This window comes from Carassius auratus, unplaced genomic scaffold, assembly GCF_003368295.1.
Source record: "Carassius auratus strain Wakin unplaced genomic scaffold, ASM336829v1 scaf_tig00031547, whole genome shotgun sequence".
NCBI lineage: Eukaryota > Metazoa > Chordata > Actinopteri > Cypriniformes > Cyprinidae > Carassius > Carassius auratus.
Genome location: NW_020525932.1, coordinates 1 through 15,264, shown reverse-complemented (window position 1 = coordinate 15,264; position 15,264 = coordinate 1). Strand labels below are relative to the sequence as shown.

At 36.9% G+C, this 15,264-nt stretch overlaps 2 protein-coding genes across 3 annotated transcripts; both read right to left on the bottom strand.

Moving 5' to 3' along the window:
* Positions 1–331: 331 nt before the first annotated feature.
* LOC113080538 (hepatocyte cell adhesion molecule-like) lies at positions 332–1,318 on the bottom strand. Its single transcript, XM_026252692.1, has 3 exons — positions 711–1,318; positions 520–624; positions 332–405 (listed from the first exon to the last, which is right to left on the bottom strand). Exons 1-3 carry the CDS (start codon positions 1,279–1,281, stop codon positions 332–334), a joined length of 750 nt encoding a protein of 249 aa, XP_026108477.1. The 5' UTR covers positions 1,282–1,318.
* A 5,252-nt stretch (positions 1,319–6,570) lies between these two features.
* LOC113080536 (tripartite motif-containing protein 35-like) lies at positions 6,571–15,047 on the bottom strand. Of its 2 annotated transcripts, none has more exons than XM_026252688.1 (7): positions 14,981–15,047; positions 13,795–14,458; positions 12,918–13,013; positions 10,961–11,191; positions 10,821–10,843; positions 10,629–10,750; positions 6,571–8,098 (listed from the first exon to the last, which is right to left on the bottom strand). In XM_026252688.1, exons 2-7 carry the CDS (start codon positions 14,188–14,190, stop codon positions 7,434–7,436), a joined length of 1,533 nt encoding a protein of 510 aa, XP_026108473.1. In that variant the 5' UTR covers positions 14,191–14,458; positions 14,981–15,047; the 3' UTR covers positions 6,571–7,433. The 2 variants fall into 2 exon arrangements, with proteins under 2 accessions (XP_026108473.1, XP_026108475.1); XM_026252690.1 differs by having other exon boundaries at positions 6,571–8,092.
* Positions 15,048–15,264: the final 217 nt, after the last annotated feature.

Here is a 15,264-nt window from a genome sequence, read left to right as displayed (position 1 = left end):
TATTTGTGAGTTGCTCAGCATTTTGTTGTTTTTATTAACATCTTTACACTTTATTTGCTCTGTTTTATACTGTTGAAACCTTATAATGTATATCGAATAACCGTTTTATAAAACTCTGCTTCGCGTCGTTATCTGTTATAAAATCACTGTATGTAAAACTGACATCTTACAGACGTCTATCAGATGTTTGAATACCGCAGATGTTTTCCTGATGAAGCGATCGTCAACAGATCTTTAACAGACATCTTACAGATGTGTGTGTGTTATCTGGACACACTGTCCCTCTGATCGTGCAAACTTCACTCACACAAACTGACTGCTACAACATCTTTCAGCTACTTACTGTTTTTGCTGGTGTTGGTTTACACAACACTGAATCAGTTCTGTCTTCATCCTGCGTCTCGACTGCATTAACAATAATCACATGTGCATTAAAATGACAAAGTTTCATTATTAATGGAAATGAACTTGTTTTAAAATGATAAATATGTGTGCATATTAATTGTGTGCTCCTCTGACCTGATTTTCTACATTTCTTGCAGATGCAGCAGATCACGACTGCAGCTACGATCAACAGAGATCCAGCCGCGATAAGCACCACGTACAGTAAAGGAAGGCCCTGATCTGTAACAGATTAAATGACTCTCTGATCTGTCTGATCTACAGCAGACCTGAAACATAAGAGTAAATCAGTGTTAATATCCCCATACCTGCAGATGTGTGACAGAGTCGAGTGATGTCCAGATGTTGAGTCTGGTTGCTGATGGGATTGTTGAGCACACAGCTGTAGCTGTTTTTATCCTGATCTTCCAGCTCCAGAGGAAGAGAGAGACTGATGCTGAGATCAGACACTCTGATGCTGGACAATAAACTGGTTCCTCTGAACCAGGAGAGAGTCACATGACTCACATTCACGACTGAACACACCAGTGAACATGATGAAGATGATGAAGATGATGATGAGTTTCTGCTGATGACAGGAACAGGCAGAACACCATACACAGTGAGACTGAAAGTCTTGATCGCACGCTTGATGTCTAGTTTATAATGTCCAGCATGATCAGTTCTGGTGTGTGTGATGGTCAGAGATCCAGTTTGATCGTCCAGCTTCAGTCTGTCTCTGAATATACCATCAAGAACATCATCAAATACAGTCATGCTGTCAGCCAGGACATTGATTTCAGCTATTCGAGTGTTTTCAGGTCCAAACGTCCACAGAATCAGATCATCATCCATCATTTCAGTAAGATCAGAGTCTAGAGTGACTGAATCTCCCTCCATCACTGACTGATTTCCATGAGTTTTAGCAGGAAACACACCTGAAGAACATGAACAGGAACATTAGGACCACTGTGGTTCAAACCAGGGTCAGGTGGACAGATTGGACATGTACACTGGGATAAGACTAGACTGGGCATAAAGACACACACCTGAACTTAGAAAGCTTCCAAAAAGAGAATTTATTTTTTTTTTTTTTTCAACAATGCCTTAAAAGAAGCAAATTTGGTTCCTCAAAGAACCTTCCATTAAACAGTTCTTAAAAGAACAATATATTTCTTTATGTGTGAAGAATGTCTATTAAGTGCCTTTGTTTAAGAGAGTAATAACTGTAGCTCCATCTAGACTCAGCGCACATCTGAGATGAAATCTTACACTTAGTGAAAAGTTACATCTGGTTTGTACAAGTTTACTTTCTTTTCCATGACTAAATTGTAAATTCATTATTGTATACATGAAATGTAATGTTTATGGTGAATTTGCCCAGGATGGATGGATGGATGGATGGATGGATGGATGGATAGATAGATAGATAGATAGATAGATAGATAGATAGATAGATAGATAGATACTGTAAGTTTAAATGTAGCACAAGTTTGCTAAATTACCATTTACATACTTAAGATGTTTGCATCGTAACAGTGTTCGTAGAGTTCAGATGTAAAGCGCTCATTGTTAGGAGACATTTACACTGAAAGCAGATGGGATGGGTTCACTTGTTATCATGTCACAGAGATTTTACTTCTTTATTTTAATCACAAAGTGTATCGACTGTGAATCATCTACACTGGCGTAGTTGTGCACGGCTGTAGTTTTAGTTTGTGAAACTGGTGGAAATATTTATTGGAGCGCTGGATGAGCTTAAACTTTATTTATTTATTTATTTTAATCCAGCTGGTTAAATCAGCCCCTGTAGTTTTAAACTGTAAATGAATTTATTTATTTATTTATCTATTTTATTTATTTATTATATTTTTTTATCCAGCTGGTTGAATTAGCCCCTGTAGTTTGAAATTATATGTTAATTGGTTTTTGACTAAATCATTGATTTTACTTCCGTTGTTGCTCATGATAACTACTGAAGTATTTTTAGAGAGACGGCTGTTTGCATTTGTTTGTTCAGCAACAATCCTTGAAATTAAAATCATTTAAAAAGAAACACACACAAACAAAAAAAGCACAGTGTTTTGAAAAGCACTTTCTGAGTCCTGCTGAGTTTCTGTATATACATTTCCATTATTTTCCTTGACATTTTAAAATATTTTCAGGACTGTTTCCAGGCTGTACATCACAGTTTTAAAACAGCAGCAGGTGAAAATGAACTGTAGTTTGCTAGACTGAGGTTAAACTTACCAGTCAGATGGCAGCAGCTCAAACAGAAGACCACCAGCGTGTGAAACATCTTTCCTCGTTCAGTGTCTGATCTAAAATGACTGTGGACTGATCTGGTGTGAACCCCACAACAGAGTTTGACCCTCGTGTAGTTCACACCGAAACACACGTCATACGTCCTGTACTTATCAAAATAATCTTCTGCCTCTAATTAAGACTTTAACTGTTTTGATCATGTAACACTGATCATGTAGTTGATCTTTCAGAATGTTGCTAATAAATCATGGTTAAAAAAGAAACTAAAAGTTCAAGTTATCTACCACCTGACATTGGCAGAGTTACTGAGGTGTGACTCTAGCAGCTCATCTGAATCAAACCGAAACCTTCTGTGGTCACTTTTCTCCAGAAACACGGTTTGATCTGCAAGGTGGACACAGATCTTGTACGTGGCCATTTGTTTGATCTGTGCTCAGTTTGTAGATCAAGAGTTTCTTGCTGACTTCCTGTCTAGATAAAACTCTTTACACCGTAACACTGACTCAGAAAACACTGTTTATTAGTAAATAATTCAGATATCTCATTTCTGTTTTCCCCTGACACTCTTGTTGTAGTTACTTTTGCCCGCAAAAAAAAAAAAAAGTGGGCTGAAATGTTCCACTATGAGGAGAATAAGAAACTGGCTCTGGTCTAGCACACACAGAATGAGTTGATTGATTGATTTGACAGAATAATAATGGTCATATACGCAATTCGGCTTTTCTGCATTGTTTTTTTTACTCTTTGTACAGCAGTTATTGCTCATTCTAAATGTATTTTAATGTGTTTCGTCTGCCTCACATTGAAGTGAAACTCTGCCTATGGTTTCCATTCTTCTGTAGATGACGGTGTGTTCATCTGGAAGTCTAGAGACTTTACTGATCCAGTTCTTGAACACTCACATACTCCTCATGCATTAAGAAGACGATCACATACTCAGATGAACCTGCACCAAAAGTGTTGTTAATGTGCTTGAGCGCGTCTTTCTCTAGATCTGTAAATATTCATGGCATGAGGACAAGGAGAAGGGCGTGAGGTCCAGGACCAGACAGAAGGAACAATCTCTTCACATGCTGTTCTTCAGGAGAGAGAGCAGATTGAAGGTCAGGAGTGCTGATTACCACCACATTTCTCTTCAAAACAATCCCATCATGCCTCTCAAACTAGTTCAGGGAGGACAGTGACCCTCAGAAGGCCTTCTGTCCCAGGATTGTGTTTCTACAGAGGGCTTCAACATCTGCGTGTGACCCCAGCATCACTATTCTCAGCTCTTCTTAACTCACCTTGTGTCTTCAGACAGTCCTGATATCAGTCCTGACAGGTGAGTTTGAATGAGATGTGTTCATGTGTTGATGGTGATGTATTGAAAATGTGGACAGTGCCAAAAGAAGTTTCCTATTTTACTACTATGTTATGATATTTTACATGTGGCATTGAAAAATCGTATCGTTACACATTTGATCGATGTGTAGATGTTTTAGGCCGCCATTGTTGTTAGTGTGATCAAATGTTTGAGTCCCATTCTCTTGATGCTACAGCACGATAAACATCATCTGAATAACATAGACTTAATACTCAAACTGTACATTAAAATGAAGAGAATCAAATAGGTAAGATAAGTTTACATCTTTTCCCACTCACTTCTTCTTCTCTTATCCTTAGGAAAGCTGTGAATCCTTGCATCTCTTCCTGTGTTTCATCCTGACTGGTGGTCTAGAGTATATTGGGGTTATCTGTTTGTGTGTCATGGTGTTGTTGCACTTGTAGAGCAATGTTGTCTCTGTAGGTTAACATGTGTATTGCACATTGAGGTTATGAAAATATTTGTAATAACAGGTTTTAAAAATATAAATCTGCAGCTGCTGTAAATGAATGTGTGTCCTGCAGGGATCTGATGCTCCTGATTCAGTCGAGTCCAGGTCACGAGATGATGACTGTGTGATGATTGAATCATTTTCACATCTTCTCAAACTGAACCAGAGGAGCCTTGTTGTTCCTTTGTAACAAAGAGCAAAGACACTTTCATCATCTCATGTCCTCAGCATGGAAGAAGCTCTCCAGGAACATCTTTTCATGTCATACTAGATTCTTTTGATTTAGTATTATTAATTATCAAGTCACTTTAGATAAGTGTCTCTAAGCATTTAAAGTGCTCGCACTACTCTGTATAACCCCTTTCTGTTATAAACCATGTGCAGATGTGTTGTTTTTGATATTATAAATCATTTCAAATACACACTGAGTTTGTTCTTATGTTTTGAATTGTATTTGTTCTGTAGAAACCGTGATGAATCAATCTTAACTTCGAGCTAAAGTTACTCAAACTAAACTCTGAATCTCTGAGCAGTGTGAACAGACGCTCTCGTGTCACGATGTGTTTCAGGCGTCTGACTGCAGACAGCTCACACACACACACGAACCCTGCATTGGTTTAAAGCCCTCAGATAATGTCCCAGACAGCAGATTTCATCAAACCATTACTGATAAAAAGAGCTGGTGGGGTAATAATAGAGATGTTCAGCATACACTGGGCCTCAAAAGTTTGGGAACCCTTGGTTCTTAGTACTGTGTTCTGTCACCTGATGATCCTCGACTGTCTTTCTGTTTTGTGATGGTTGTGCATGAGTCCCTTGTTTGTTCTGAACAGTTAAACTGAGCAGCGTTCTTCAGAAAAATCTTTAAGGTCCTGCAGATTCTTCTGTTTTCCAGCATCTTTGCATATTTGAACCCTTTCCAGCAGTGACTTTATGATTTTGAGATGCATCTTATCACACTGAGGACATTTGAAGGACTCAAACACAACTATTTAAAAAGATTCAAACATTCACTGATGCTCCAGAAGGAAACAAGATGCATGAAGAGCTGGGGGGTGGAAACTTTTGCAATTTGAAGATCAAGGTAAATTGTACTTAATTTGTGTACCGGGAAACATACAAGTATCTTCTGTTGCTTACGAAGGGCAGAACTAAATGGAAAAAAATTATATTTCAACAAAATAAGACAAATTTGGCAATCTTCATCGTGTTCAAAAGTTTTCACCCCCAGCTCTTAATGCATCTTGTTTCCTTCTGGAGCATCAGTGAATGTTTGAATCTTTTTCAATAGTTGTGTTTGAGTCCATCAAATGTCCTCAGTGTGATAAGATGTATCTTTTGAGGGGGTTATTTTAATAATTTCAGCAATTTATTTGTCTTGTGAACTAAATGTTAATATCTTTTATGCACAATATCTTACTCAGGACAGTACTAAATAAAATATAACATGCATTTAGTATGATCTCTCTTATTTTTTGAAAATTACTCGCATTTTGACAGATTCTGCAAAGGGTGCCCAAACTTTCGAGCCCCACTGTAAGTGATGAATGTGACCTTGTAAATGTGTAGTGTTGAAGGAATAAAATGCATAAAATGCAGTAAAAGAAATGCACAAAGGCATCCAGAGGATATACTCTAGATTAGGTTTAGATGAAAGAATGCTTGTTTGCACTCCACTGTCCTCATATTACCCCAAAAATAATTTTCAAGATTGTTTGAATCTGGTGTATAAAATCAGTAAATACCATCTTTCCTTTCAGTTTACACTGCTTCTGGTTATTAGCCCAATATAAGGATCAAATACCCTACTTTGACCATTTTAAACTGTGAAATATACTCAAATAAGTAATGAACACTTAACTGAAGTCCAGAAAAGAGGTTTGCAAACTGTGAATTCATATTTCTGTGCATGATATTTTACATAAGAGCATGTTGAAGCATGATGTAGATGGGGAAGATTATTATTCATATATCTTCAGAAGTAAGCATTTGTTTCTGCATTAAAATGATCAGCAAATAAATAAAAAACCATCAAAATCTGTTGATATGTTGTATGATTATTAACAGACGTGTAGCATCATCAGTTAAGATGGACTATTACAACATATACAAAGTTTTCTGTAAGAAGTTTAATGTAACGAGATGAACCAAGGTTAGAAAATGAGCATGTATTTATATTATGATATGATTTCTGTATTTATTCATGGCCATTAAAGTTATCAATCTTGCTGTAATCAAGTCTGTTATTAGCAGAAAGTGCTTTATTCTAATCTAGACATCACTATTTCAATCAAGAGCAAATGGAAAGAGCTTCATTTGTAATGTCTTATTAGTTTTGTCACAGCTCAGGTGTATCATGTCATCGGTCTTATTAGTTTTGTTAATAAGCTCTGTGTTCATAATCAGTGTGTTTGTCAATGTACTATTTTGTTGTTTTGTCATTAACAATAATGAATCAACACTATTCATTTTGTTCAGAGAAAATGAAAGATCTAACATTAAAGATTCTGAGTTTCATTGACAAACGTTTTCTTGTTAAATATGCAGTGTAATCAGTTACAAGAAAACTTTATGTAACAAATAATCAGAATCAGAGTTTAATATGAACAGTGTACATGTGTAATATTCTGTCTATAGTCCCGTGCTCTTGTGCTGCATCTTTTTGGTGAACAGCAGAGTTTAATTCTCAATCGGGAGGACATCCAAGTATCAAGCACTGATTTAGAGATGTCCTGCAATCTCTTACTGTAGATCACTGCAGTAATAACAGAGTTCAGAGTTCAGATATGATCTCTGATAGTGAAGATGTGAATCTGTCTTAATCTACTCTTCTCCTGCGTGAGTGTCTCGTGTAGATGATCTCTGTGAATGGAGTATTTTAACTGCTCCTGACCAAACAAAGACTAAAGACTAAAACACTTCTCATGATCTCTTCAGTTTACATCTGTGTGTGACAGAATCCAGGAGCATAAACTACACACACTTTCCTGACTTTGACTTTGGAGCTGTTTTCTCTCCTCGTCCTCTTCTGGTGTCCTCTCTTCTTCTCTGAGCATCTTCAAGCATCTGATGACTGTAATATCCTCCGTTCTTCTCTATCATTGTGTCAATCTTCTTCAGCAGATCTGTCACCTGCTCTCTGTTATTCTGATCTCTGTTGTTGAAGACGTGATATCTGCCTCCACACTGATCAACTAGATCTCTTACAGCTCTGTCCTCCTTTATGATTTCCTCTATGGACATGTCTTCTAGATGATCTCCACGAGTGAAGAGAATGATGGAGTATTTTAGCACTTCCTGACCAAACATCATCTCAATCATCTGAAGAATCTGCCGCTCCTCATGTGTTAATCTTCCTACACTTAACAGAATGAGAAAAGCGTGCGGTCCAGGACTGGATAAATCAACACTCTTCATGATCTCTGTCATAAACTCTTCTTGGTTCATGTGTGTGTGAAATAATCCAGGAGTATCAACTACAGTCACAGATCTGTCTGAAACAGTGGTGTGAGCAGCTGAACATTCATGTGTTACTGATCTCACTGCAGATCTGAACTCTTTCTGTCCCAGTATTGTGTTTCCAGATGCACTCTTCCCAACACCAGTTTGACCCAGCAGCACTAATCGTCTTTCTGACACTGTATGACAAAAGAAAACAGATCACACCATCACTTATTTTACCTCAACAGTAAACATGTAGTACATTCCTATAATAATATAATACAGTTACAGTAACATACAGTCAATAATGATTCTGTATCCAGATGAAGCAGACTAAATCTGCCTGCATTTTTTTTTACATGTGTTTTAAGCTACTCTTTTTTTATTAATGTCACAATACATCTGAAAAGTTTTTAAATCTTTTACTATTAATGATATGAATTAATGAAATACTTCTTGTTTTCAATCAATGAAGCCTAAACTGTAATGCAGTTTGCAGGGAAATGTTCACATTATTGTCCTCAGTTCCACTCAATATCCAGAGATATCCTCGACCTGATCACACAGACACTAGCTGGATGATGACATCACTGAATTCAACTATGACCTTTCTTTAACTGAAATGAGTGTGTATTATTGTCCTTCTGCATCATTGACACACTGTTTTCCTAATTAATGCTCTTCAGTTGCTTTGACACAACCTGTAGTGTTAAAAGCGCTATATAAATAAAAGATGACTTGACCTGACAACAGAATAACAGTAAATCACTACCAGCAGAGGACTTTTATTATGTTACTGTGTATACTTTATTATACACTGATCAGTGGACAGAGGCATTCATTCCTGTCTATATGTTTTTCTCCATTTTCCCTCAATATTTGTGGTATAATGAATGATTAGTTCCCCTTGTAAATTAACAAATCATTCATTAATGGCCAATCAGCATTAAACAGAGATACCAGAGAAAACAGACGTCGTGTTCACGTACAGTGAGAAATAGAGCTGCACACCACCAGTCAACAGTTTTTCAACAGTAAGATTTTAATGTTTTTATTTATTTATTTATTTTTTAGAATTATCTTCTGCTCACCAAGCTTGCATTTACTCTATTTCACATGCTAATATATAACTGAAATCATAGCACAGCCGTTGTCTATCATTTCATTCATACCGCTGTCTGACAACAGAGAGAGAAAATTATATATATCAATACATTTTTATTGAGGATGTATTTGTTTTATTTATTTTATTTTATTTATGTATTCAGAATGACATGCAAATTCATTAATAACAGTACAATTCTGATTGTGGTTACAGGATCGTCCATTTTTCCCCCAGTCAGACTTACTTGACTCTCTCTGACTCGAAAGCTGTGTCTGAAAACAACTCACTCCACCCTCAACACCACGACTGAGCTGAGACCCTTGAACAAGATCTGAAACCCCACTGCTCCGGGTGTGTGTGTGTGTGTGTGTGTGTGTGTGTGTGTGTGTTCACTGCTCACTGCTGTGAGTGCACTTGGATGGGTGTAATGCAGATGACAAATTCAGAGAATGGGACACCGTTGTTGGCCACATGTCACTTCACTTTCACAATGTGCATGCCAGGGGCTAAATATCATGTTATTGGGGTCGCTTCACACCGCTGATTACTTGTATGTGACTGGTCAAGCTTTTTTATGTAGTTTGGGGTAATAAAGGGTTTTTATAGGGTTCAAAAAGGGTTCACAGGAACAAGAACAGGTAAGTGAGGAGTTTATGGAGTACCAACTCATGGACATTTCCTTGCCCCAGAACCAACAGTCTTTGATGTTGAAGAGTTTTGGGGAACTGTTTCAAATGGGAGCCAATACCACAAATGATAAAGGAGTCCAGAAAGGCAACAAACGCTTACAATAAACAACACCAGTCATAATCTCTGTCTCTCTCTCTCATTATTAATGGAACACCCCCATTCCCTTTGACCCCCATGTCGGCTGGGGGTGGGGGGGGGGGGGTCACTCTTGCCTGTCTTCAAAACTTGAGAGCCCTGTGTTTATATATATTTTGCGTGGGCTATACAGGCATCGCCATCGCTAGCGTGTGTGAATTACCCGTGTCTCTCTCTACAAAAAATGAAGCTGGGTTTAAACAGCATTTAACCCCTCGTTGCTGAGAAATATAATCTAGTTTCAGTATTGAAAAAGTCGTGTTTCTGTGTGTGCGCAGCATGATCTCCGATCTCCGTCAATTTATGAAAACATTCTTCAGAAAACTAAGAGTATAATAATTAAATATATATTTGTATCTGAACAATTAAAAAAGATTATATACTGTATAGATACAGTATCCATTTTACATTTTTGTTTTAATATGCATGCTCTACAGTACATAATCATTCTTAAATGTTCAGATAAAAAATATATATATTGTTATACAATTAGTATGATGGGGGGGTGGGTATTGGCAGATTAGATAATCAGAAAATTAAAAATGGCACGTATTCACTTCATCTTAAATATAAAACACACCGGACATTGAATCGTCTTGCATGTGACCCTCTCTTCAGGCACAAAAGTTTGCCGACCTCAGCATTACATGTAAATTCAGTGTGTTTTTGTAATGTTATTGTTTTTTTCTTTTTTGCTGTTTGTTTGTTTTTTCAATATAGAAAAATCTGTAAGAAATAAATGTATTTTTCTTTTTTAATTGTGTGTGTGAGCTCAGATCTCCTGCAGTTAGACTCACTGTTCTGGACGATGTCCTGCATCTTCTTCCAGACTCTGAAGAGCAGGTTTCCCAAGTATCGTGGCACATGAATCAGAGCTCCAGAAGGAGTCTGTGGATCCGGCTGTGATGAGATCTGGACTCTGGAAGAACATTCAGGATCAGAACTGAAGTGACTTTGGATCAGAAGCAGAGAGAGAGAAGATCACTCACCTTTCCATCGAGACTGGAAACTTCTGCAGAACAAACACACCATTGATCATCAACAACTCAATCAATCATCAATCAATCAATCAATCAATCAATCATCAATCAATCAAATCAATCAATCAATCAATGATCTGAAATCAGACCTTCAGAAAGCAGACATCACTGTCTTTCATCATCTCCTCCATGTCTTTGATTGAGTGTGAAAGAGCTGAGATGTGTGTGTTGATCTCCTCCAGCTTCTCCTTCATCATCTTCTTCTTCTGCTCCTCTTCCTCTCTCAGTGCAGTGATTGTAGCTTCTTCTTCATCTCTGAGAAACTGATGAAGCTTCTCAAACTGCTGTTTAATCTGACGCTCTGTGTGATCAGCTTGAGACTGAAATCAAACCAAATTCACTTCAATCGTCTCCATCAACACACACCAACACAATCACATCTTTCAGATCTGAGAGAGACTCAGACACTGTCATATAACAGATCCAGAAGCAGATCTCTGCTCATCGTTTACACAAATAATCAACTGGGGACTGTTTCATAAAACAAGTTCACCAAATAAGCAGAGGCAGGCTAAACTGAACTCCTCTAACACTGACCAAAAGAAACACACTGATAGTACAGCGCTCTCTCTCATACATACACACACACACACACACACATATATATATATATATATATATATATATATATATATATATATATATATATATATATATTTATTAATTTTTTGTATTTTTTTAATCGCTCCAAATTTAATATAAACAGAAAATTCAACTTAAATAAAACATAAACAAACCGACAAGACTTTATTTTAAGATATTGCAAATATTTTAACATGGTGCTACATGTGTATTCAGTTGGGAATATTAACTCATTTGAGATAGTAGATTTGATTCACAGTTACTGCTATCATTAAAAAAAAAACATTTATATGTAGGATTAAGACTCTACATGTGTCACATTTAATGTCAAATAAGAAATATTTGATCAGAATGCATATTTTATTGGAATTATTGCACTATTATTCTGTTGCGTTCCAACAGTTTAGCACACAGCAGCGCTCGTTCACTCACGTAAGCCTCGTCCACTCTTGACAGCAAAATATATATCTCTGCATGACTTTCTAACATTTATAGATGAAAAATATACCTGTGACGTGTCAGTTATACAGTGAGGAAAACACAACGTCTCAAATGCATTAAACAGAACTGCTGTACAGGTGCATCTCAATAAACTAGAATGTTGTGGAAAAGTTCATTTATTTCAGTAATTCAGCTCAAATATTAAACAAATTCAGTGCACACAGACTGAAGTAGTTTAAGACCCTTCCTCCAGACTCTAGGACCTTGGTTTCCAAATGAAATACAAAACTTGCTCTCATCTGAAAAAAGGACTTTGGACCACTGGGTAACAGTCCAGTTTTTCTTCTCCTTAGCCCAGGTAAGACGCCTCTGACGTTGTCTGTGATTCAGTAAATCTCTTGACACGTCTGTGTGAGGTGGCTCTTGATTTCTTGACCACAGCCTCAGTCCATTCCTTCTGAAGTTCACTCAAATTCTTGAATCAATTTTGCTTGACAATCCTCATAAGTCTGCGTTTCTCTCGGTTGGTTGTGCATCTTTTTCTTCCACACTTTTCCCTTCCACTCAACTCTCTGTTAACATGCTTGGATACAGCACTCTGTGACAGCCAGCTTCTTTGGCAATTAATGTTTGTGTGCATTGAAATTATTTAATACACAAGTTTCACAATTTGAGTTGAATTACAGAAATGAGCTTTTCCACGACATTCTAATGCACCTGTATTTGCTGTTTGTCGTGGTGGATCGCTTTGATCCATGACTGACATTAAGGGCTGCTTAATACGCCTGAACTTCAAATGATCTTGACTCATTGAACTGGATCATATTAGTGAACTTAAATTGTTGTTTATGGAACCGCTTTATCTCGTCTGATTGTTAGGTCATTCAATTCAGGTTTTGGACTTTAATTATTCTTAATGTCTTTTAAGAAACAATCCCGGAGTCTATTCTATTAAATATATCATAATTCTATCTAATGATCCTGCAGCTGTAATGAAAATGACTCTGGACTCTGTTTCCCTACCTTGATATTTTCAACTGTTTCCTCAAACTCTCCTTTCATAGTTTCATTGTGTTTCAGTTTTCTTTGTAATGTTTTCAGTGCTGTATTGAGCTCCTCCTATAATTGAACAAAAAGACATAAAACATCAGATTACAGTAAAAAAGAAGACTATACAGTGATATTATTATATAATGAATTTAGTGCAAAAGTATACTGATTTCTAATGTTTTTGTGACCATATACTAAATTAATTTAGTATTAATTATTTGTTTTAAAATATCTGTTGTAATCTGTTGTAAAATAGATGTTTAGAAAATGTCTATTGTATCTTTATGAGTAAGAATGTGTGTAAATCTGCTTTTCTGAGACATTTGTCAGATGTTTCCCAGATCAAGCACTCTTATCAGACATCTTAGAGACGTACCTGTGCAATCTGGGTAATAATGTTCTGCAAAAATGATTTATGTTTTTACATAACTTAGATTTTTAGTTTGTAAGCCAAAAAGTTTAATGGACCCAGAAATATGAAAGCTGGACTAAACCAAGTGTGCCGCACAAGTCTTGAAATGTGAAGCCAAAATGTTTCGATCACCCCAGTATAGGCCATAGACCCCGCCCTCTCCATGTGATCTAATGGGACGTGAGACAAGCTAAATAATAAAATATCACTTCAAATATAATAATGGGTCGCGACTCCACTTCAGACTCGAATCAGAGCAATATGTCCGAGCTCTATCCGAACATTGGCAGCTTTACTGTTCTTCAGAGGACGAGTGAAAGTGTGTCGTCCATCTTTTTGACTAAACACAAGCAGTCCTGGTCACTGCAGCCCTGCTCAATCAGATCAACTCTTCAGAATGCTTTTCAACAGCGTGACGTTTAAACTCATTTCTCTTACCTTATATGATGAAACCACTTCATCGATGGGTCTGAATTTGTGATTGTCGTGTTTCTTTGAGTTAATACACACTAAACACACCGGCTGTTTGTCCTCCAGACAGAAGAGCTTGAGTTTCTCACTGTGTAAACTGCAGATCTCCTCAGATCCTGATGAACGAACCTCATTCCTCTCCTTCAGGAACGACTCGCACAGGTTTTTTAACACTAGATTAACTGGAGGATCATCTTTTGAGGATCTTCTCCTGCAGACGGGACACTCCTGAGTTCCTTTGGTTCTCCAGAACTGATGAAGACACTCTTTACAGACACTGTGACTGCATGACAGAAACACAGGAGTCTTGAAGATATCACAGCACACAGGACAGATATAATCTTCTTCAGACTGTGAAGCCATTGTTTTCTCTTTGAGCTGCAACAATCTAAACTTTACTTTCACTTTCTGGATGAAGTCCGTTTGAAAAATGAATCACTGGAATCACAAAGATCTTCAGTCTGTCTGTTCAGAAATAAACTAAACACAATTCCTTTTTGAAAGAGTTTCTCTTGATTCTTCTGCGATGAATCTTTATTGTTTTTGTCAGTAGAGAAGAGAGTCAGTTTCTCAGAAAGGAGATAAGATGACACGTCAGTCTCTTCCTGGTAAGAGCTGTGAGAGGAGGAGTCTATGGAGAACAACATCAGGAACACTTCAGGTTCAACTTTTAATAATAAAGCCAACCTTGGACTTAAAAATACAGACACTGAAACAAACGTGTTCAGATATTATCACGAGTTGAACAGAACACACACATAAGATACACACGTCTAATGAACAAAAACACCAAGTCAGAAGCAGAGAAAACATTCTTAAGAGGGAGTTAAACTACATTGATTTTGACGTTTATGTCATTATTATAATAATATCCCATTCATTGAAAGACAAACGATTCCCTATAAGAAACAGACGCAAAAAAGATTGAATCTCCATTTTGTGGCAGTCTGTTTCATAGAAGGTCCAATATATTTTATTAAAAATAAAGTACACATATTTTTGGTTCCATTATTGGTAATTCTTAACATAAAGGTTCCTTTATAGAGGGTTTTATAAAGGTGCTCATAAATGACTAATAACTCACAAATGCATTATAAATCATTGATAAGCAGTTATAAATGCATGAATAAAAAGGCTGATTTTAATGCAATACCTGCCAAATAGTGAGCCATTTTTAACTCGAATATTATACATGTTGTAACAGTTCAGAAAAGTACTGAACTCATTAATTTCTTCTCAGATCCACATCTGTAAGAAAAACAGCTGCTATGATCATAAATGTGACTTTTCCCTGTGTGATATCTGGACGTTGTTTGCTGTTGTTTTCTAAACTCTCCGTTTTTACTTTTCACTTTCGCAGGAGACTTTGATTGGTTCAGGCTGCTGTCAATCATCCGAGATGGGCGGGTTAAAAAGCAGATTTAAAACCAGATTTGG